The 25,000-nt window shown below is 48.3% G+C and overlaps 1 protein-coding gene across 1 annotated transcript in view; it reads right to left on the reverse strand.

Moving 5' to 3' along the window:
* The window catches only part of tsc2 (TSC complex subunit 2), a gene marked incomplete at its 5' end in the record, with an annotated part of 72,813 nt that overhangs the window by 7,047 nt on the left and 40,766 nt on the right, over window positions 1-25,000 (reverse strand). Inside the window, 11 exons of the mRNA XM_080522954.1 lie at window positions 1-214; window positions 2,351-2,514; window positions 6,675-6,953; window positions 12,108-12,371; window positions 12,758-12,870; window positions 13,751-13,909; window positions 14,341-14,502; window positions 17,751-17,891; window positions 21,353-21,447; window positions 21,851-21,953; window positions 22,171-22,264. The exon at window positions 1-214 is cut by the window's left edge and continues 466 nt beyond it. Of these exons, the coding sequence (XP_080379080.1) occupies window positions 1-214; window positions 2,351-2,514; window positions 6,675-6,953; window positions 12,108-12,371; window positions 12,758-12,870; window positions 13,751-13,909; window positions 14,341-14,502; window positions 17,751-17,891; window positions 21,353-21,447; window positions 21,851-21,953; window positions 22,171-22,264 (1,788 nt within the window). The remainder of the gene's footprint in view (window positions 215-2,350; window positions 2,515-6,674; window positions 6,954-12,107; window positions 12,372-12,757; window positions 12,871-13,750; window positions 13,910-14,340; window positions 14,503-17,750; window positions 17,892-21,352; window positions 21,448-21,850; window positions 21,954-22,170; window positions 22,265-25,000) is intronic.

Below are 25,000 nucleotides of genomic sequence, written 5' to 3' on the forward strand. Positions count from 1 at the left end.
GGGTCTGGAGCTCGGGGGAGGAGCTGGACTTGTTGAGGGTCTGCTGGGGCTGAGGCTGGGCGCCCTGGGCCTGGGTCTGGGTCTGGAAGGGGAGCTCGGGCCCCTGGCTGCCCGGGGTGGAGGGGGCGAGGGCGGGCAGGTCGACGGGGATGGCCCCCTCGCTCACCTCCTCCAGGGTGGACTTCTCTTCGTCCTGGCTGGAGCTGGAGGACGACTGAGGGGTTGGGGGGGGGGTGAGAGGGGGAGGGGGGGGGGAGAGGGGGAGGGGGAGAGAGAGAGAGAGAGAGGGATGATACAGGAGAGGTGTGAGGATGGAGGAATGCATCTATGGGCATGTCCTTGCTATTAGAGAGTGCTTACTATAGTGTCCAGCCTCTAGTTCTGCTACGTTTGGCTTTGACATTATTTGGCTTTGACCTATGACCTTGCATCTATAGCACTAAATCACTAAACCTGACAATACGCTATACTAACCTACCAGTAGCTTGCTAGCTGTAGCATCCTACCAGTAGCTTGTTAGCTGTGGTGTGATAGCTATACTAGCAAGTATAGCATATGTAAAGTGTAGCTAGTAGTGTGCTAACTGTTCTATACTAGCTGTAGTGTGATAACTATACTATACTAGCTGTAGTGTGCTAACTGTACTATACTAGCTGTTGGGTGATAACTATACTATACTAGCTGTAGTGTGCTAACTGTACTATACTAGCTGTTGGGTGATAACTATACTATACTAGCTGTAGTGTGACAACTATACTATACTAGCTGTAGTGTGCTAACTGTACTATACTAGCTGTAGTGTGCTAACTATAGTATACTAGCTGTAGTGTGCTAACTATAGTATACTAGCTGTTGGGTGATAACTGTACTATACTAGCTGTAGTGTGCTAACTGTACTATACTAGCTGTTGGGTGATAACTGTACTATACTAGCTGTTGGGTGATAACTATAGTATACTAGCTGTAGTGTGCTAACTATACTATACTAGCTGTTGGGTGATAACTATACTATACTAGCTGTAGTGTGATAACTATAGTATACTAGCTGTAGTGTGACAACTATACTATACTAGCTGTAGTGTGACAACTATACTATACTAGCTGTAGGGTGATAACTATACTATACTAGCTGTAGTGTGCTAACTGTACTATACTAGCTGTAGTGTGACAACTATACTATACTAGCTGTAGGGTGATAACTGTACTATACTAGCTGTAGTGTGCTAACTGTACTATACTAGCTGTAGTGTGCTAACTGTACTATACTAGCTGTAGTGTGCTAACTGTACTATACTAGCTGTAGTGTGTTAACTGTACTATAATACTAGCTGTAGTGTGACAACTATACTATACTAGCTGTAGTGTGATAACTATACTATACTAGCTGTAGTGTGCTAACTGTACTATACTAGCTGTAGGGTGCTAACTGTACTATACTAGCTGTAGTGTGATAACTGTACTATACTAGCTGTAGTGTGATAACTGAACTATACTAGCTGTAGTGTGCTAACTGTACTATACTAGCAGTAGTGTGCTAACTGTACTATACGAGCTGTAGTGTGCTAACTGTACTATACTAGCTGTAGTGTACTAACTGTACTATGCTAGCTGTAGTGTGCTAACTGTACTATACTAGCTGTAGTGTACTAACTGTACTATACTAGCTGTAGTGTACTAACTATACTATACTAGCTGTAGTGTGATAACTATAGTATACTAGCTGTAGTGTGGTAACTATAGTATACTAGCTGTAGTGTGACAACTATACTATACTAGCTGTTGGGTGATAACTATACTATACTAGCTGTAGTGTGATAACTGTACTATACTAGCTGTAGTGTGCTAACTATAGTATACTAGCTGTAGTGTGCTAACTATAGTATACTAGCTGTAGTGTGACAACTATACTATACTAGCTGTTGGGTGATAACTATACTATACTAGCTGTAGTGTGACAACTATACTATACTAGCTGTTGGGTGATAACTGTACTATACTAGCTGTAGTGTGCTAACTATAGTATACTAGCTGTAGTGTGCTAACTATAGTATACTAGCTGTAGTGTGACAACTATACTACTCTCCACGGTAGTTATTCCAAAGCGCTTTACAATGGCCTCTCATTCACACAACAATGGCGGCCAAGCTACCACGCAAGGCGCCGGCCCCGCTCATTGGGAGCAATTTGGGCATTCGGTGTCTTGCCCAAGGACACCTTGACACGTGGACAGGAGGAGCCCGGGGGATTGAACTGAACCGCCGACCTTGCGATCGTTAAACGCCGGCTCCGCTTCCTGACGTGTGCGTGCTGCTGACTGGTGCCCGTGGGGGGGGGAGGGGCTTGTACTCACCCTGCTCAGCGTGCCCGTAGAGGGGAGGGGCTTGGAGAACTTGTCGGCGCTGATGAAGATGGGCTCGGAGGGCATGGCCTCGAACTCCTCGCTCTCCGTCCAATCAGAGGGAGAGTCCACCGGAGCCTTGACCCCTGACCCCTCCTCCAACACCACCACAGAGTCTGCAGCAGGGGGCGACAGAGAGAGGAGGAGGAGGGGGGGGGGGCAGGGAGTCAGAGAGAGGAGGAGAGGGGGGGGAGGGGGAGTCAGAGAGGAACACACACACATATGACATTACACACACACACACGTCAAACATACACACACACACATGCTGTACACACTCTCTCACACACACACACACACACACCACAATTTCAAAACAACTAAGATCAAGTTATATTCCAACAGACTAAGAGGTCACCCCCAAACACACACACACACACACACACACACACACACACACACACACACACACACACACTTCCATAACAAGGTCAATTCGCAGGCATGCTAATCATGAGAGATCAACACATTAACACATGCAGGTGCGCGCATACACACACACACATACACACACACACACACACACACACATACACACACGCACACGCACACGCACACGCGCACACACACGCACACACACGCACACACACACGCACACGCACGCAGTGGATAAGACAGAGTCATTGATGAGTCATCAAGCGAAATCAGCGGGAGGCAGACACAAACACACACACACACACACACACACACACGCGCACAGATCAATGAGCGCCACCAGACAGACAGTAGTGTCTCCATGATTGGCTTATCAGCATCAACAGACAGCAGTTCAGTTCCTTTATTTATTTCTCTTTATTATTTATTTTGATTTCCTTTAAAAAATAAAATAAAAAACAACAACGCATGCAATGAATCAGGTGGTTATCTGTCTCCTCCACAGCAGCAGCCTCGGCCAGACCTCATCCAACCAGCATCAAACACCCCAACTGACAGCGTCTGTTAGCGACGACGCTACACGTTCAGTTACATTTATATCTTTGGCATTTAGCAGACGCCTTATTATTCCAAACCGACCGACTTACAATCGATACATTTGACTAAGCGAGTGAATCATCAATCCACCAGTTAGCAGCAGGAAGAGTAATCCAGCTCAGGCCCGGGGCCATCGGCAGTCTCCGGGATAGAGCGTAACACCACCTCAGACTGAAACCGGTGTCGTTGGGAAAAGGCGGTTCCCGCCAAAAAACTGTTGACCAATCCTAATGACAGATAGATATATACAGTATATATGCTGTATATACTGTACGTAGAGTGTAGAGTTTATATATAACAAGATACTAGCTAACTGTGATTAGCCAGTGCGTTCCTCTGTGATCGCACCGAAGCCGAGACGTGTTGTTTATAGGCACAGCGACCTCTGACCTCTGAGACGCCACCGCAGTGTGTTTCTGACCTGCGTTAGGTTTACTTTTCCACAGACATGGACGTGCGGGTATGCTCGTGACGTGCCTTCAATCAGGTAAAATACATATACAATTATTTTTTGTATTATTTTTCAGCCTCATATTACATATATGTGTGGTGGCCTGGGAAAACCCGTCGGATGTCGCTGGCGTTCGTTCGTGGCAAAGAGCAAATATAGATGGAAACCGCGATTTTGGCGATTTTGATATTATGTGGTATTCTAGTACTTTGAACTCCATACTACATTATGGTGAATAAACATTTTAAGAAAACAAAAGAGAAAGTACTTATTTTGATGTTTTTGTGGCGGGTAGTTTGCTAGCGAAACAACATCACGTTGAACGTGTCTCATTCTCAGTTAAGCAACGCACGCACACATGAGCGAAAGGAGAGACGATACTTCCACCTGTGTTATTGCCAGTTTACTGATGCTCACAATAAGCATAAAGTAATAACATCTTAACTAAAAGACACACAAATGGATCTGTCCCTCGCATACCGACGAGGCAAGCAGACTACCACCGCATCACAAGCAGACTAACGAGACCGGACGATCTGCATAGGCTCCTCCCCCGACCCGGAGGAGAAAGGGGAGGATTTCTCCCCTTTCACTTTTTTTGACATGCTACATTAAAATGCTCATAACTTTTTAAAATAAAGGGCTATCTCAGTCACCAGTTATGAATAGCTGAGAACTTCTAATTTATGGAAATAAAAAAAAATGAAAATGTCAAAATGCCACCATGTGAAGGGTTTTCCCAGGCCACCACACATATAATATTAGCAAATAATAGAAACCAAAACCGCTGTCTAAAACGTACTTCTTCCAGACGATTTTCGACGGGGGAAACGTTGCTTTTTGTCACCGGCTGTAGTTCTCCCTGTGGCCACACGGTGGCTTCACGACCCCTGGCTACTGGGTTGGACTGCTCCCCAGGACCAAACTCAAAATGGCCGACTCAGAACTGACAAAAAGGCAGACAGAGGCCGGTGTGTTGTTTTGGATGAGGTCTGGACTCACTCTGCTGCCACGGTAACACACACGGCGAAACGCCCCCCCCCCCCACCTCCCTCTGTCCAGGAGTGAGGGAGGGGTCATAGGTTAAAGGTCAGGCAGGTAGGAAGTACGTTCGGTTGGGGGAGTCAGTGGGGGTGTTAAAGAGAAATCAAGGTGTCACGATTAAAATCACCAGGAACCAATCCCAGTCATCGGATTGGTTCGTCACTGCAGCGGGTTGATTAATGGGTTGTTATGATTGGCTGGGTTGATGGATCGTTTTCCTCGGGGCAGCGATCGTGTTAATGGGGGGGGGAGATGTATGTTATGAGGGAGGGGGGGGGGGGTTGAGGAGGGGGGGGGGGCACACGTATGGATGTACCTGCCCAGGAAATGCTCCTGTGCAGCCGGCCTGGGGGTGGGCAGAACCCCAGAGAGGAGAGAGAACCCACTGGAAGGGGGGAGCGGTTGGGTGGGGGGGGTGGGGGGGGGCGTGGTGTAGCACGCCGCCAATCAACACACAGGAGCCAATCACAAACCGGCGTGAGAGGGAGAATGAACAATTAACCAATCGAAAGCAAAAAAACATATTTTTTTTTTAAGAAGAAGATGAGGAGGAGGGGGTAGGGGGGGTGTGGGGGAGGGGGGGAAGAAGATAAGGTCAATAATGACAATGTCGTAAAAACAAGTGAAACAACGTTTTAAAACAAGATAAAGAAAGAGGAGAAAGAGGAGGATGAGATGAATGTGAGATAAAGGAGGAACAGAGGATGGAGGGATAACATCATTATCATGAGAGAGAACAGAGGGAGGAGAATAAGAGGGTTCAGCACGGCAGCACATCTGAGGGAGTCAGACCACGTCTGTGTGTGTGTCTGTCTCTGTGTGTGTGTCTGTGTGTGTGTGTGTGTGTGTGTGTTTGAGTGTGTGTCTGTCTCTGTGTGTGTGTGTGTGTGTGTGTGTCTGTCTGTCTCTGTGTGTGTGTGTGTGTGTGTGTGTGTGTGTGTGTGTGTGTGTGTGTCTGTGTGTCTGTGTGTGTCTGTGTGTGTGTCTGTGTGTGTGTGTTTGAGTGTGTGTCTGTCTCTGTGTGTGTGTGTGTGTGTGTGTGTGTGTCTGTCTCTGTGTGTGTGTGTGTGTGTCTGTGTGTGTCTGAGTGTGTCTGTGTGTGTCTGTGTGTGTGTGTGTGTCTCTGTGTGTGTGTGTGTGTGTGTGTGTGTGTGTGTGTGTGTGTGTGTGTGTGTGCGTGTGTGTGTGCGTGTGTGTGTGTGCGCGTACAGAGAGAAAAAAGGACCAAAAAAGGTCTGAGCAGGTCTGTTTACACCCTCAGATGTCTGGACCGTCTCATCTCTCTGCAGCAGGTCACTCTGACAGACCCCCTGTCAACAATAGTCCAGACAGACAGACAGACAGACAGACAGACAGACAGAGAGGCAGAGAGGCAGGCAGAGAGACAGACAGACAGACAGGCAGACAGGCAGGCAGAGAGGCAGGCAGACAGACAGACAGACAGACAGACAGGCAGACAGGCAGATAGGCAGGCAGACAGACAGACAGGCAGACAGGCAGACAGACAAACAGGCAGAGAGGCAGGCAGACAGAGAGGCAGACAGACAGACAGACAGAGAGGCAGACAGGCAGACAGACAAACAGGCAGAGAGGCAGGCTGACAGACAGACAGACAGACAGGCAGAGAGGCAGAGAGGCAGACAGCGAGGCAGACAGCCAGACAGAGCGAGAGACAGACAGACAGACAGAGACAGGCAGACAGGCAGTCAAGCTGACAGACAGACAGACAGGCAAACAAACAGACCACCCACACCCACCCACACACCCACCCACCCCCCCCCCCCCCCCTCCCCCCCCACACACACTCACCCGTATTAGACCGTTGAATAGGGCCAGGTTTTCCTCCTCCTCCTCCTCCTCCGTGATGCTGCGTGGCCTCAGAGGAGGAGGGGGGGGGCTGGGGGGGGGCGGAGGCCTCGGGGGGGGCCGGGGCCGCGGCCGGGGGGGCGGCCGGGGCGCTGGAGGGGGTCTCCGTGACGCCGTCCATGGCCATCAGGATGGTGGACAGCTCCTGGAGGGGCATGTTGCCCAGCTCAGAGGAGAAGGGGCTGGGGGGGTTCTCCAGACACATCAGCCAGCTGGTGTTACCTGTCCAGGGTATATACAGGAATCTTGAGGTTAATTTCAATACCTTTCTAAGACTTTTTAAAGACCATGTTTTTTCCAGTCCTCACCGCCACTTCGAGCTGTAACCGTTTACATCAGTGACACCTTTAACTTAACAGTTTAAGTTTGCGGTTCATCTTAGTTTTTTAATAAAACTAATAAATTCACGAACTTTTACTAAAAGTTTTTAGGATTCAAACTCTTTGGACAGAGTCTAATTCAGAAAAATACCAACAAAATTCAAGACCTCATAAAATCGTGATAAGACTTTTTAATACTTTAATTAATTAATTTAATACATCTTGATTTTCCCAAAATGTACTTATCAACTTTTAATACTTTTCGAGACACCGCGGATACCCTGCTGTCACACACAGGCAGGGGGCGCCAGAGAGACAGACAGGCGGGCAGGCCGGTCGGTCAATCAGACGGGTTAGGGGCAGCTGATCAATAACAACCAATCAATCAATCAACCAGTCAGTCAAATCAAATCAATCAAAAAGGATTAAGTGATTCTAAGTATTGTGTGTGTGTGTGTGTCTTTTAAAATCTTAAATTGTTAATACAATTTGTTTATTTGGCTTTGGCAGTTTGATGCTAGGTTGCGCTGTACGCTACCGGGTAACACTACTCCCTACCCAGCTATGTGTCCTTCCTTCCACCCTCCCTCCCACCTAGTCACCCTCCCAATGACCCTCCCTCCCTCCCTCCCGCAGGATGAGGCAAGAGCCCAGTAACACAGGAAGACCGTGTCCCCACACTACCCAGAGGCTGGGCCTCCTGCTGTGGACAGTATACCACTGGGAAATCAAATGCTGATGTGTACCTTGCATGGCAGTGTGTGTGTGTTTGTGTGTGTGTGTGTGCGTGCGTCTGTATATGTGTGTGTACGTGCGTGTGTGTGTGTATATGTGTGTATAGGTGCGTGTGTGCGTGCGTGCGTGCGTGTGCGTGTCTGTATATGTGTGTGTAGGTACGTGTGTGCGTGCGTGTGCGTGTCTGTATATGTGTGTGTAGGTGCGTGTGTGTGTGCACAGTGAAAAGGTGGCCGACTGACAGCAGTGAGAGGAGGGAGGGGGAGAGAGAGAGAGAAATGGAGGGGAAGGGAGGTAGAGAGGGATAGAGACATTGTGAAAGGGAGGCCCGTTCTCCAAAACAAACAAATTCAGAGGGAATTATTCAGCAGCTGACACCAGGGAGACTGTGATCAGGCTCTCACCAGAGACCTCAGCTGCCAGACAGACAGACAGACAGACAGACAGGCAGGCAGACAGACAGGCGGACAGCTGCATGGGCAGAGGGACCTTGGGCACTGTCCAGAACTGAATATTTAATAAAAAAAACATTGGGAAATATCATGAAATATCATGAGGTGTGTTAAGTGTGTCAGGGACAATGACAGTCCCTGCAGGAGTAGGAGTGTGTGTGTGTGTGTGTGTGTGTGTGTGTGTGTGTGTGTGTGTGTGTGTGTGTGTATGTGTGTGTGCGTGTGTGTGTGTGTGTGTGTGTCAAGGACAATGACAGCCCTGCAGGAGTAGGAGTGTGTGTGTGTGTGTGTTGATCAGGTCCGATGCACTGTGGATTACGAGGTTAACGTGTGTGTGTGTGTGTGTATGTGGCGGGTGTGTGTGTGTGTGTGTGTGTGTGTGTGTGTGTGTGGCGGGGGTGTGTATGTGTTTGGCGGGTGTGTGTGTGTGTGGCGGGTGTGTGTGTGTGTGTGTGATAAGATAAGGTACTTTATCGATCCCCCAAGGAGCTCACATCGCACACAACAACAACAACATGTGCTTTGTGCATGTACACACATGTATGTGTGTGTGTGTGTGTGTGTGTGTGTGTGTGTGTGTGTGTGTGTGAGTGAGTGAGTGAGTGTGTATGAGTGTGTGTGTATGTGTGTGTGAGTGTGTGTGAGAGAGTGAGTGTGTGTGTGTGTGTGTACACAGTACCAGTACTTCTGCTCTTGCCTGACGGCCTGCGGATGTGTATAATGAATGAATGAATGAATGAATGAATGAATGAATGAATGGTCTTTATTGTCATTGCTATAGTACAGGTACCAAACAACGAAATTTAGGAGGGGTGGCTCCCCTGGTGCTAGGAAAGAAAAAAAAAAAACTAAAAAAGACAAGGGAAGGAGCTGGTTTACATAAATAAAGGCTATGTACACTATCCACTATACCAGGGGTCGGCAATAGGCGGCCCGTGGGCCATTGCTGGCCCGTCACCAATAATATTTGGCCCAGCAGATTATTTTGAGAATCCACTTCTTTAAAAAAAAAAAAAAAAAAAAAAATCGGACCGACAGTCCCACATATAGCGCCTATAATGTCCGAATAGAGAATCGACCTCCACCTGAATAATGCTTATTGTACTTGTATCCATGTTCTTCTTCTTCGGCGTATGGGTAGTTGTTTTTCCTCTCCACTCCACCAGGCTCGGGGCCGAGGGGCTACCCTTTTACCACCCCGAGACCTGGTTGAGGGGCTCACCCGGGCTATATTTCTGGACACCCCTCCAGAAGCCACGTCATCGTCTCGTCATCTAATACCGACAGACCATGCATCCCGTTGGGTGGGTGGTACACCGGGCAATCCAGGATAATATGGTCTGCGGTTTGGTCCTCTGCGCCACACTCGCACGACGCATTTGGGGCCAAGCCCCATCTGTGCATTGATGAGCGGAAACGCCCGACGCCGGTCCGGAGACGATTGAGCCTCACCCAGGATAGCCTTGGCAAGTCCATCCCGAGGGGCTCAGCGCCGGCAACTGGGATGTGGTCGCGGAGTTTGGAGGTGTTAGCCTCCCACTCCGCGCGCCACATATAATCCGCCCATCCTGCCGCACTGATGTTGAGATCTCTGCATTGCTGCCTGAGATCCTGTGCGGCAGGCACAAATGGGTGTCTCGACTTGAGACGCCGGGAGGGCTCCGCTGTTATAGTGAGCCTATCATGGAGCAGATGGTTATTAAGCTCCGCGGCCCGGCAGGCGAGACGTGCTGTGGCTCCCATGCGGCGGAGGCCTGCGGGCTGGATGCCTGCTAGGATGGGAAGGTTGTCCACGGGGGTAGGACGCAGGCATCCTGTCACAATGCGCAAGGCTTCGTTTATAGGCGAGTCGATGAGGCGGGTGAGGGCACTGCGACACCATACTGGGGCGCAGTATTCACTAGTTGAATAAACGAGGGCTAGGGCTGCCGTGCGCAAGGTCCTTGCGCCGGCGCCCCAGCCCGAGCCAACCAGTCGCCTCATCAACGCCACACGAGCTGTTAACTTCTTGCGCAGTGACTCGAGGTGTCGGCGAAACGTGAGCGTCCTGTCCAATGTCACGCCGAGATAGATTGGCTCAGCGGAACATGGCAGGGGAGTTCCATCTAGGTGTACTCTAAGCTCACGTTTAGCCTCCCTGTTGTTAAGGTGGAAGGCAGCCGACACCGTCTTTGCCTCGCTAAGCTTCAATCTCCATTTCCGGAAGTATGCCACTAGTGTCTGCATGTCCTGGCTCAGAATCCCCTCCACAGACTGCCAATTTCCAGCAGAGTACACCACTGCGAGGTCGTCTAAAGCTAGGGGTCTCTAAAGCTAGACAAGCGAATAGAGAGCACTCAGCATCCGTGCATGTTGATGTGGCGTGGCAAACACCTTCTCGTGGTGCCCCCCGTAAGTAGCTAATGACTGCCAAAAGCAAGAAGCGAAACAAAGTTTGCCAACCAGGGCCCCTCACCCGGGCTGGTGTTCGGCAGCAGCCGGGGGAGAGGTCTGCTGACCTCGAACCCAGAATACTGCAGCTGAACACCGAAGGACTAACCCCCAGTATCCATGTTGAAAGTGAATGACACAGGGACAGACAATCAGGCAGCGGGGTGCACCGAAGCGCACTGACCCTGAACCCCTCAGAGTGAATCATAAGTAGGTGGACAACACGTCACGGTGCTGAAATAGCCGACATACCGTGTGTGGTTTGAAAAAAATAACACGAGCTCAGTAAGCCATTCAAACGTAATGTTTACGTATATGTGACTGCAACACACATATGAACAGTAACAACGCAAATTCTGTTGAATTTTCTGAAAAACATTGACAACAAAATCGGCGCAAACAAAAAGCATCTCCCATCGGTCAGTATTTGCTTGATATCTGGTGATATTGACGTCACTTTAATCCACAGGCAGTTCTCAAGGTTTTTATGCATCAATCGATTCCTCTCGTGCGTCTTTATCGCATTCATTGACGAAAAGGACGACTCGCATGTATAGAAAGGGAACATTGTGAGCACGGAAAATGTCTCTCACAACGGCTTTGCATTGATGAAACCAGGTAGGATGAACGCATAGTTCGCTGTCCATTCCTCTTTAAATGCCCTGTTTTCACCGTCAACTTTCCTCTTTAGACCTTTGGAGAGTGACATTATGTTTCTCTTGCTAGATAGCAGGTTAAATGTTTAGCTAACTTCACCCAGCACGCAAACAACCAATCCAATAATGTGACCTTGTCTGGGAGGAGGGGGGAATAATTATCAGAATGAAACCATGTTAAATAATTATTAGAATAAGTTAGGCTACGCTACATCGTCAGTCCACACATTTATTATTCAAAAATATGGAAAAGTGTGAAACTACGTTTCAACGTTGTTGAGAATCACAACACAAACTCGCTAGTCAAGCCAAAATACTGCAACGTAATGGATTGGACTGCTACCTAGTTAACTAGAACACTACTTTACATTGTTAGCAGGCTCACAAAACAAGCTGTGTTAGTTGACTAGCGATGTGTACAGTCGAAAGAAAAGTCAAAGCAAACGTGTCACATTTTTAAACAATCAATTACTTAAATTAGCCTTTGATTATGTTCGGGCCCGCCATCTAGTGGCTCAAAAAAAATTTGGCCCGAGGCCAAACCTAATTGCCGACCCCTGCACTATACTATACTGTACAGATAGACGACTAGGGTTGTCATATTGCACATAGTGTTATTGCACATTCATTTAAAGTGTCGCAGTTTGCAGGCTTGAAATGTACATATTTGTGCCTCAGCACTACACCTGATTTTTTTCAGTCCAGCAGCTGCCATCAATCCGTCCAGACTGTCCAGGGCCCAGAAGTGTGAGAGAGTGAGTGTGTGTGTGTATCTGCTCTTACCTGACGGCCTGCGTATGAAGATCTCGGCCCAGCCCTGGGTGAGCATGGGCGCGAAGTCCGCCAGGCTGGGCTTGTCCTTGAGGGGCGGGGGGGCCGCGGGGTGGGGGTAGGGGGAGGAGGGGGGGCCGCCCAGGCCGTCCAGGGTGGCGGGGCCCTGGGAGGAGGAGGAGGGGGGAGACGAGAGGGAGGCGCCTAGCTCCCCCTCGGAGGGGGAGACCAGGGGGCTGAGGCTCTGGGCGGGGCCTGCTCTGAGGGCGTGGCCACCTGGAGGGAGGGGGGGAGGGAGGGAGGAGAGAGGGAGGGGGAGAGGGGGAAGGGGAGAGGGAGGGAGGGAGGGGAGGGGGAGAGAGAGAGGGAGGGAGGATGGGAGAAGGAGGGGGAGGGAGGGAGGGAGAGAGAGAGGGAGGGAGGGAGAGAAAGAACAAATGCAGGGAGATGACGAGAGGGAGAGAAAGAGAAAAGAAGAAAGAGGGTAGGGTAGGAGAAAATATCAAAATCATCATCATCATCCTGCTCCTCCTCACAATCACAACTACCTGCTCTTCTCCTCCTCGTGACCACCCCCCTCCTCCTCCCCCTCCTCCCCCTCTTCCTCCTCCTCCTCCCTCTACCCCTCCCCCCCCCCCCTCCTCCTCCTCCTCCTCCCTTACCAGACATGGACCTGACCCGTATGCGCGTGGCTCTGTTCAGCTGCTGGCTGGACTGAGACTCCAGCTTGGCCGGGGCCTCCTTGGTCTGGCGGGTGTGCAGGGTGGGGTCTGACCTGCAGGGAGCAGCAGAGAGGAGACACACCACTGGAGCACACAGAGATACGGAGGGAGCAGAGACCGAGGGAGGGGGGCTGTGTAGTAATGGCTATCAAAAAATACATTGACACTACTGCCTTCAGGATGCAAGCATTTCCCTTTAAGATATCACGGTTCCTGTCGGCCATGTCTTTTCATTCGATTTCAACAAGGTGGGGTTTGATGGTATTACAAACATGAATTTGATTACATCATTATTTATTGTTTAACAGGTATTATTATTGACAAAATACTAGTGTTCCTTATTTATTTTACATAAATGAATATTCAGATCTGTCCAGAAAGGGTTGGTTGTCATTTCTAATGAAAATCTAACAAAATCTGAAAAAAAAATGGAAAAATAAAATATGAAAATGTTGGATTGAAGTTTGATAATCTGGACTAGTAACTGTGTCGTTGATTCCTCCATGTGGAGATGAAAGAAGAGAAAGAAAATGCTTCTTCTTTCCTAAACTTATGGAGGGCACTGTGTGTGTGTGTGTGTGTGTGTGTGTGTGTGTGTGTGTGTGTGTGTGTGTGTGTGTGTGTGTGTGTGTGTGCGTGCGTGTGTATGAGCCTCTTTGTGTGTGTGTGTGTGTATTACCTGGTAATTTCCCCCCCCTCCCCCCAGGTGTGTGTATGAGCCTGTGTGTGTGTGTGTGTGTATGAGCCTGTGTGTGTGTGTGTGTGTATGAGCCTGTGTGTGTGTGTGTGTGTGTGTGTGTGTGTATATGAGCCTGTGTGTGTGTGTGTGTGTGTGTGTGTATGAGCCTGTGTGTGTGTGTGTGTGTGTGTGTGTGTGCGAGCCTGTGTGTGTGTGTGTGTGTGTGCGTGTGTGTGTGTGTGTGTGTGTGTTACCTGGTCATCTCCCCCCCGCCCCCCAGGCGTTCGGCCATGTCCAGCCCCAGCAGGGCTTGGGTCCCGACCCCCCCGCTGGTGGTGATGGTCACCAGCTTGTTGCCCACCAGCCAGGTCATGCTGCGGCCCCCCCCCAACAGGAACTCAGCGATGGGAGACCTGGGGGGAGGGGGGAGGGGGGGGGTTAAAGGTCAAAGGTGAAGGTTCAGGGACATACAGTATGTTAGTATGTTCTTGACTATGATGATGTCATAGGCTTTGTTGTTGATATTTTTACAGCACACACACACACTCACACACACACACACAGGCTCACAGAAACACTCACACAAACACACACACAGCACCCCCCCCCACACCCACACACAGACACCCCCTACATCCACAGCCCCCCCCACACCCACACACACACACGCCTACCCCCCACACCTCTTGGGCAGGGCAGTGAAGTTGGAGAAGACGTATCGGGGGACACACACAGCCCCCCCCCCCCCCCCACCTCTTGGGCAGGGCAGAGAAGTTGGAGAAGACGTATCGACACACACACACCACCCCCCCCACACACACACCCCACCCCCCCCCCCCCCCACCTCTTGGGCAGGGCAGAGAAGTTGGAGAAGACGTATCGGGCCATCATGTCCAGGCAGGTCTCGGTCAGCTCCAGGTGGACGGTCTTCAGCCCGTCGTCCGCCGCCGTGGCCGCGTTCTCATCGGCCGAGCCCAGGCTGCACGTGGTGCTGGACGTGTGCATCCTGCAGGGGGCGCCAGAGAGAGGGAGGAGGAGGGGGAGGAGGAGGGGGAGGAGGGTCAGAGACAGGCATAGAGGTAGGGAAGGGGAGGGGAAGGGGGGAGGACATAGATGCACACACCACCACACAGAGGCATGCAAGCTTCCAACACCCACAAAAGCGTATCGAGGCGTGCAAGCGACAAATCACGTACACACACACACGCACGCGCACGCACGCACACACACACACACACACACACTAATACACACCTTTCACTCAGGTACATAATCCCACATTTCTGCCTGAGAGCATGCATGGCCACACACTCTCACACACAAGTGGTCCACACACAAGTGGTCCACACACACACACACACACACTGGGACTTGGTACCACACACACACACGCGCTTGCACACGCTGGGACTTGGTCTAAGTCGTATAAGTAATCTGTTCTTCTCAAAGGGTGTGTCGTCACAAGACCACCAGATACACACAAACTACTACACACTGATTCACTGTCCACTGTCCACTAAGGGACAAAACACATACTATTCTTGCTCAGAACAAAATGGGGGACGCAGGTAGGACACTTTCTTTCCTTGTGTGTGTGTGAGTACGTCTGTGTGTGAGGGTGTACGACCGCCAATAAGCGCTTAGTTGTCACCTCGTCCAAATCTCCCATCAGCATTTAATCCACAGGCTCTCAGGCACTGCTTAGTATCCACGGCAACCGTTGTCCCCTCAAACCCCCCCTGGGGAAATCAGGACAAGCGGCATCTTGCTAATAGGGACGCACCGAGTCTGACTACCCCTGAATACTGATGAGGACATTATCCCAGGTGGTCTGATGGGGACATTAACTGACTCATCAGTAAATGGTAAATGGACTGCACTTATATAGCGTCTTTTTGCTGCACCAAAGCACTTTACAATGGCCTCTCATTCACCCCATTCACACACACATTCACACACACATTCACACACCAATGGCGGCAAGCTGCCATGCAAGGCGCCGGCCAGCTCACTGGGAGCAATTTGGGGTTCAGTGTCTTGCCCATGGACACTTCGAAATGTGGCCAGCCGGGGCTCGAACCGCCGATCTGCCAACCTTGTGATCATAATTTTGTATTATTTATATAAATACCCTCAAACAAAAGATGACAATGTGTGAGATAGTAGTTGGTTTCACCTCCGGGAGAAAGTACCTCGGGCCTGACTAAAGGCTGGAGAGTATGCCAGTCTGCCAACCAGCCAATTAGCCAGTCAGCCAGTTTGGCAGTTTGGCTACACTTCTCTAAAGCTCTTTGCACAGTTTTGAGTCTTAACAAACAACACAATCCCTACTTTCACCTTCTCCAGCACCTGTATCAACCCTCTCTTCAGGCATCTGTAACGAGCAACAACAAACCCTCTCAAATCCTCCAGAACACAAATGTAAATATAAAACGTGGCGTGACTGACACTGATCCTCTCCTAGCACGCTAGGCTATCGCTAGCTAGCTCAGACCAAGTCCCAGCTCGTGACCAAAGCTCTGTTCCAACACAACACGCAGGTCAACCGACCTGCTCTGGCGGACACTTCCCCCAGACCTCCATGACCACAAAACAATCAATCAAACGTTTTTTCTTTTTTTTCTAAATGAAGTAGATTAGATTTAGATTACAGTTTGTCCATTACGGTAACACTTTATGACATGGTGGAATATTCATCTTAACCGTGTCATTTGATGCTACATGGTGTACCAGCAAAAGACGTCCCCACTAGGACTTCCTGTGACTATACGCTGAGTCATTCTGACTGGAATGTGATTGCATGGAGTCTCCATTTTACATGTACACCATTCAACAGACGCTTTTATCCAAAATCCAACGCGACTTTAGTCAATTAGAGACAATTACAGGGACAGTCTGTCTCCCTGGAGTAATTTAGGGCTGAGTGCCTTACTCAAGGGCACGCTAGTGGTGGTGTTCCCAGGTGGGATTTGAACTCATGACCTTCTGATCACCAGTCCAACCCATTACCCACTAGGGCCACCACGAACCCCGTGTCTGGGGGAAGGTGTCCACCATCGCAGGGTTCGAAATGAGACAATCTCTTCAAAGGTGACTCTCTTATAACCATCCAGACACGTTTATCACAGCTAGTCCAGTCCAGAGGATCTGCATTGCAGTTGATGATGTCTAATAGTGTTTCACCACCCTCTCTCTCTCTTTCTCTCTCTCTTTAAATGGAGAGGAAATACCTTCTGTATTGCAGAAAAAGTTTGACTCCTAATGGGTATGCGCTGACTCCACACTACTGAACCACTACTGCCCCCTGCTGGCGAAGAGTGGTAGTAAATGAGTCAAGAAAATATGCACACTGCATATTATTATCACACGCAAAGACACACATTGAGAGAGAGAGAGAGAGAGAGAGAGAGAGAGGTGATAAAACATTATCAGACAACCAACTGTAACATCGAATCCTGCTCTCATTCATTCAGTGTGGTGTGCAGTGGTTTGGTAGTAAGTGATTATCAAGACTGTTAGAAAAATAGTCCCCGAAAGCCCCACTTCAGCAACAATTCAAACCCCAACCGACACATTGTCCTGGTACGGAGAAGAGGTACACACTGTAGGGGTGTTCTGTGAGTGAAACTAACAGAAAGCAACGTAAAAACTACACTCTGACAGACAGGCTGGCTAAGCAGTTGTGTTGTGTGCGAGCCCTTCTGATTGGCCCAGAGAGCGTTAGTCCCCTCCCACCAGGGAGCAAAAGAAGGCAGTCATTGGTTGCAGTGGATTTTAGTCAGCGTAAGCCCCTCCCCCTCTAGCTACGCATGCTCCCCAGTCATTGGTCGGTTAGCGAAACCAGTCAGCACCACACACCCAGCAAAAAGCACAAGCGGGAAAAAAAAACAAAGAAACAAAAAACAAAACTAGGTGTTCAAGAAAAACAGGGTTAAAAACAGAACCACATCCACAGATATGAAGTTGTTTTCTGAAGCACAATCTTCATGCAAAAAAAAGAAAGAAGGTAAAAGCAAAAAAAACAAAAACAACATTTATGAGATTTCGGCCAAAAAATAAGTAAACAGACAAACAAACAAACAAACCCTCCTCCAGCATGCACCACCCCCACAGTCAGGTTTCCCTGGCAACCACCCACCACCGGTCCCCATGACAACGGCCCCCACGCTCCCCCAACCCCCCAACCGCGGAGGACGAAGCAGGAAGTGGTTGATGTTGTTGGGTTTTTTGTGGGTTACCCAGAATGCTCTCTACCTGCGCACCGCGTGGTCGGAGACGCTGATGCTCCGGGAGCGGAAGGCGTCCATGGCCGACAGATCTCTCAGCTCTTTAACGGGAGAGCTGCTATTCGCTACGCCCACCGCCGCCGCCTTCGCCACTTTGGCTGCCCGCATACTGGTAACCATGGCAATGGGGGAGGGAGGAAGGTGTTGGTATGTTGGTGTGAGGGGGAAGAGGGGGAGGGTGGAGTGGGGTTGGGGTTGGAGGGGGTGTTGAGGATATGCCGAAACAGGAAACGTTGTGTCGTCGTTCAGGCGTCGTAAACGCAGAGTGACACGTGATGGATGGACGCACGTCACGTGGGGGGGGCGTGGGGAGTGTGGGCGGGGCCAAGCAGGTCAGAGGGACCAATTGGAACGGAGGAATCCAAGGTGTTGCCCGACCCCCCCAAACCACACCCACAACACAGCGCCCAGTCAGAGGAGGAGATGGGGGGGAGGATGGGGAGATGGGGGAGGAGGCAAATTAAGGGATGAAACAAAACAAAACAAACAAAACAAACAAAAACAAAAGATGTAGAAAGGAAGATATTTAGGAGCAGTGAACATTATGAACCGGAAAAAAGGAAGGAAGGAGGAGAAAACAGAGGGTGATATGAGGACAGAAAAAAAAAACAAGAACAACAAGAACAACAGTAACAAGCCAACAGGAGGTAAACTGTTCTGCATTTCACAACAAAAACACACAAAAAAAACTATTCAGGAAGAAAATGCACAAATCAACAACATCACATTAAGCAGGAAGAGAAGCCAACATTGCAATGACTATTATACAGGAAGTGAGGTAGAACAATGACTATTATTCAGGAAGTGAGGTAGAGCAATGACTATTATACAGGAAGTGAGGTAGAACAATGGCTATTATACAGGAAGTGAGGTAGAGCACTGACTATTATACAGGAAGTGAGGTAGAGCGATGGCTATTATACAGGAAGTGAGATCGAAGTGGACTCAGCAGGGTTTGGGAGTTGAACACACAACAAATCATAAAAATTAAAGGAATAATTTGAGGTTTGTATGAACCAGGGGTTGGAGCTGAGCATATATGGTTTAACCAGGGGGGTATTCCATCAAAGTGTCTCAACTTATCAAAAATAAGCCTGGATTTTCCTTTAGCGACGTTGATGGAATACCCCCCAGGTTAGAAGAAATCTTAAGTTACAAGTAGTACAAATTGACGAAGCGAGATAAAAAATAAATCTATAAAAAGCTGGAGATTATGCGCGTTTAAAGTAATTTGTTTAAAGACAAAAACGAGGGAGCGGAGGTGAGGAGGGAAGGGGAGGGGAGGTTAGGAGTGTAGAAGTAGTCTGGCCAATGTCTATGTCCAAACGTTGGTGTTAATAAAGTTAAGTTCAGATGGCCACTTTAGATCGATGAGTCAAGAGTTAAAATGTCCGCTTTAGACCGATGAGTTAAGAGTTAAAATGTGCGCTTTAGACCGATGAGTTAAGATTTAAAATGGCCACTTTAGACCGATGAGTTAAGAGTTAAAATGGCCACTTTAGACCGATGAGTTAAGAGTTAAAATGGCCACGTAAGAGCGATGAGTTAAGAGTTAAAATGGCCACTTAAGATCGATGAGTTAAGAGTTAAAATGTCCGCTTTAGACCGATGAGTTAATTGATTGATTGATTGATTATACTTTATTGTCCCCGAGGGGAAATTTGTCTTGGGCATGGTACTTTCATGCTTCAAGTGCAACAGAGACGATACATACAACATACAGTAGACAAAGTAAACAACAGGACAGCAACAAACATTGAGTGACATTGGCAGCAGTTTCCACCTGGACATGGCATCATTTGGTATAAATATATATTGCACATAACCCTTCAAGTGGTGTTTCCGAATATTGCACATGGCCCTTCAAGTGGTGTCTAAGATAAAGTGCAGGTGCTGGTGATCATGTCCTAATCATCGTTTCTGCTTGAGCGAATTGATTAGTTTAATGGAGAATGGGACAAATGATAGTTTTAAGAGCTTATAGTTACATCTTGGCATGCGAAGCCTTCTACCTAGGGGGAGAACTTCGTATTCTGTGGAGAGCGGATGTTGGGGGTCTGCGATTATCTTGTTAGCCTTGTCCAGGACAGCTTTTTCATATAGTTTATTTAGGATCACATAGTCTCTTTCACCTACAATTTTCATAGCTGTTTTGTGAATGCTGACTAGTCAGTTTTTTTGTTGTACAGTTAAGTTGCCAAACCACACAATTATTCCATATCTGATTACACTTTCAACAATGGACTGATAGAAAATTCTCATGATCTGCTTTCTCACCCCATAAAGTCTGAGTCGCCTCAGGTGATAAAGCCTCTGCTGTAGTTTGTTACATAAGCTGTCTAAGTGTGTAGTTAAGAGTTCGATGAGTCAAGAGTTAAGGCCAGTGGCTCGATCCAGACCTCAAGTTGATTGACAGTTCAACAGACCATTAAGGTGGGTATATAGGATGGGCACATAGGTCCATCCTATGGTTATGGGAAGGGGGTGGGCTTTGGGTGTAGGACAGGGGGGTTAACGGGGGGGGTCACTGTTGTTATTGAGACGCCGTTGTAATTTAATATGATTTGATAACATGATTTATTACGGGGATTAATGCTCAGGATCCACGCAAAGTTCCATTTATAGATTTTTATATTTATAAAGAGTTGATGACATAAGCTCTCTTTGATCTATCTGTGTGTGTGTGTGTGTGTGTGTGTGTGTTTTAATACTTTGTTTACTGGAGTAATTCATCACTGTTGAAAATGTAAATTCAGCAGAGAGAGGTAGAGGTAGAGAGAGAGAGAGAGAGAAAGAAAGATACAAAGAAAGAAAGAAAGAAAGAAAGAGAGAGATAGAAAGACCCAAACTCTGCCCTCTCTCCATCACCATGTACAGTAAGCTGTAATAAATGTGGATGAGTTCATAAACATTTAAAAAATATCAACTGAATTCAAAGAAAAGAGAAACCTTATGGACATAAAAAAAAAAAAAAAAAAAAATGTATCACCATGGCAACCTGAGAGAAATCATAGCAACCGTCACACCACGATAACAGTCATGCTGAGTCCGGTGTCACCTTGACAACAACACACCCAAAAAACTCCTGTATGATAGGTGTGTGATCTGGGTGACAGGGTCACCTGGTCTACAAGGAGTAGCTGTGTGTGTCTGTTAGGGTTTTCACACCGGCAGTTCCGAACGCCGGTTCGCGTTCGCGTTATGAAACCTCCGAACGTTGGCGCTGTCTGGCGAACGAGCCCGCGTTCATACCAGACAGCGCCAACGTTCGGAGGTTTCGTAACGTGAACGCGAACCGGCGTTCGGAACTGCCGGTGTGTAAGCCCTATGTGTGTGTCTGTGTGTGTGTGTGTGTGTGTGTCTGTCTGTGTGACTGTGTATTAAGTACATGTCTGTGTGTAGGTGCATGTCTGTTTCAGTGTGCGTGCGTGCGTATGTGCGTGAATGCGTATGTGCGTGTCTGTCTGTGTGTGTGTGTGTGTGTGTGCGTGCGTATGTGCGTGTCTGTCTGTGCGTATGTGCGTGAGTGCGTATGTGCGTGTGTGTGTGTGCGTGTGTGTGTGTGTGTACCTCTTGGGTCTCTCGTTGAGGCTGGTGCTCCGGGCGCGGAAACTGCTCTGCTCGTGGCTGTCGTCAAACGGGAGGAGGGCGTTGGAGCGCAACCCCTGGAGAGAGAGAGGGAGGGGGGGAGGGGAGGGAAGGGAGGGGGGGGAGGGGAGAGAGAGGGAGGGAAGGGAGGGAGGGGGGAAAGAGGGAGGGAGAGTGGGGGGGAGAGGGAGAGTGAAAGTGAAAGAAAGAAAGAGACAGAGAGATGGGGGAGAGAGAGAGAGAGAGATGGGTTGTTATAATTCAACCCGGCTTGTAATACTGGGACGGACTATTTCTCACACACACACACACACACACACACACACACACCTTGGTGATGTACACACACACACACACATACACACCTTGGTGATGTGTACACACACACACACACCTTGGTGATGTACACACACACACACACACACACACACACACACACACACACCTTGGTGATGTACACACACACACACACACACACACCTTGGTGATGTACTGCACAAAGTCTTTCCTGAAGGGCAGTCGGCAGCGGATGAACCACATGGCGATGACATGGTGAGCCAACGACACGATGTACTGGTTAAACCTGGAGGGAGGGAGGGGGAGGGAGGGAGGGAGGGAGGGGGGGAGGGAGGGGGGGAGGGAGAGAGGGAGAGAGGGAGGGAGAAGTGTGACAAATAAGATTATTTACAATTAGCAGTATCTTGCAATTTGGAGACAATAAGGCACTAGGCATAATTCAATAAAAAGTGTCAATAGTAGAGTGTGTGTGTGTGTGTGTGTATCTGTGCGTCCACACTCACTTGGAGGGGTTGGTGTAGGGCAGGGAGATGGCAAACACGCTGATGTACTGCTCGGCCACGAAGTTGGCGTAGAGGTGAGGCAGCCGCACCAGAGCTGCAGGACAGACACGCTCCGTCAGCTGTGACATCATCAAACTGCGCCGTTTGTTTCATTAAAAACAGCCTTAGAGGGGCGAACACTTCTGAGAGGCACGGATTACGACAGAAAGCCTCTCTTGTGATGACCGTGTGAGACGTACCGTTGATTCACCTACTCCAGACGAACGTACGACATACAAACGTACGAAAGTCGCTAAGAGAGTCCACTAAAAACAAATACAATTTAGAAAAAAGACTTCACTTAACACTAGAACAGCCACGTCATTTGACCCCTGTGAGCAGGGGCGGACTGGGTTCAAAAAACGGCACTGGCATTTGCGACACAACAGCCCTATTTCCAAACGCAACATCAACACGGATTGTTAACATAAAAAGCTTGAGATAACCAGACTGACTAGAATCTAATGTAGACATTTGGAACACAAATGTAACACACACACGCAACTGACACACTACAATCGCTGATGAATTCAGAGTGCCGACAACAATCCACACAACGTTATTGAGAGCATAGTATAACCAGTAGTATGCTATAAGGCACATTCAGGACAAATAGCATACATAGGCCAGACCAAAACATGAGAAACAATGCCAACTGCTAAATTCTGAAATCAAACTCACAACAAGTAGGCTAATTCTTTAGATCTTATATTGAACTCCATTTCCCAAGCATAGCCCCTACCTAGTGGGGGCCCCTGGGCTTGAGTCATTGTTCGGGCCCCTACCTACACCAGATACGCTACAACTACACCAACCAGAACCTATGACCAGAAACACACGTATCCCAATGGAGTATGTTATTGGCATAAAGCACATGAAGAAAAAGCAAGTCCGTTCTGTGAGGACAACAGAAAAAACTTAGGAGTAGGCTATACTTGAATAGCAAGTGGTCTCTCAGCAGAGAGAGAGAGAAAGAAAAAGAGAGAGAGAATGCCATGTCAAACCTTAATGGGTTCTTTCTTAGGGAAAGAAAGACTATTCATTTATTCATTTTTTTATATTCATAATATTTTTCCTTTAACATGAATCAATTAATTAAATTAAAGTAAAGTATACTGCCTTGAGCTGCTGGTCATCTTATCTTTGACATTAGTTGTGTCTGTCATATGAACTGTTTGTTATCATTCTGAACTACTGTATCTCTGTTGCTCACCTCACCTCAGTTCTGTCTCTGTTGCTGTCCTCTCCTGTTGTCTGTCTCTCTGTTGCTCTCCTCTCCTGTTGTCTGTCTCTCTGTTGCTGTCCTCTCCTGTTGTCTGTCTCTCTGTTGCTGTCCTCTCCTGTTGTCTGTCTCTCTGTTGCTGCCCTGTTGTCTGTCTCTCTGTTGCTGCCCTGTTGTCTGTCTCTCTATCTTAGAAAATGCCAGGCACACTGCACAAAATAAAGAATGGTCCTCATCACGATAGCTGACCCATTTCCGTTGTGATCCATCTTTGCGGTTAAACGCTTTCTTGGCTGTTCCTTCAGCCGACTGATGTGGGTGAAACTTGAAAAACTGTCCAAGTGTGTCGAAATTTGGTCGCTTGAAAAAATCATACTGCTCCTCTGTAGCCATCCTACCGGCTCCGCTCATTGCTCCCGCGGCCGCCGTTTCCTCTGATAATGTACAGGTAATTTCCAACGCCTTTTGCTTGTCATGATGAACTGTTTCTGCCACAAGTCCCGTGTCCATGTCCGATTCCTCTGCCACTTCCTCTTGCTTGTCTCCATGTTTCTCTCCCTCGTCGTCTCCCTCCACAAGTTCAACGCTAGTGCTAGTGCTAGTTGAAGGAATTACGCTAGTACCTGCTGCTTGCTTCACAAACAGATCGGTTATTTTTGTTAATTTCCCCCCCTCTGCCAATAGAGCTTTCTTCGATTTGTCCCTCTTTTTCTCTGCCCCACCCTTTGATCGTTTAGTGCCCAGATTCATTTTATTTTAGCTAGATGCAATTTTCCTGTCAGTTTATCGTTCTTCTTCTATTCTATTTCTATGTCGAGTTATCTAGCGTTGCGTAGCAACGAGTTGATCATGGGAAAATGCGTGTAACGTCACGTCACGTTAGGCCCTGGCCCGAGAAGGGTCCAGCTGCATCCTACGTTTGGCATCACCCGGACGCATGTGTTTATTTGGTTTGTTTTTAAAAACTAAGCATTAAGTAAATAGGACGAAAATTCCATAAATACTTGAAATACGAAAATGATCTATCTCATAAATGATCTATCTCATATCAAAATATCCATAAATACGATCGGTCATATCCATAAGTACTTGAAATACAAAAATGCATCTATCTCATATCGAAATGCATAGTAAGCGGATCGTCCTCAGCCACCGTAGTAAGGCGATGACGTAGTCCGAACCAAATATGCAAATATGCAGGCGCGGTATGATGACGCGCTCGAACCAAATATGGTGTCCATGCGTCCGGGTGATGCGCGTGTAGGATGCAGCCGGATATACTTGTCCGGCCCGGGCCGATATAATATGTTTGGGCCGCGGTCTGCTGAAAAAAAGTTATTTTCAATGAAAATCACCAGAGACAAAATTACAAATAATAATTAAAACATTTTTTTTAATTTTAAATAATACATTCTGAGCGGCCCAGAGTCTCGCGGCCCTCCTGGCATTTGCCAGGCTTGCCCGGTGGCCAGTCCGCCACTGCCTGTGAGTAAAGAAAATGTATATCTTTGCACTCGATCAAATTTCAGGACCCTCCTTTCATGACTTTTCCTAGACATGTGCATCCTA

The sequence above is a fragment of the Nansenia antarctica genome (assembly GCF_963989245.1).
Source record: "Nansenia antarctica genome assembly, chromosome: 2".
NCBI classification, from domain to species: domain Eukaryota; kingdom Metazoa; phylum Chordata; class Actinopteri; order Argentiniformes; family Microstomatidae; genus Nansenia; species Nansenia antarctica.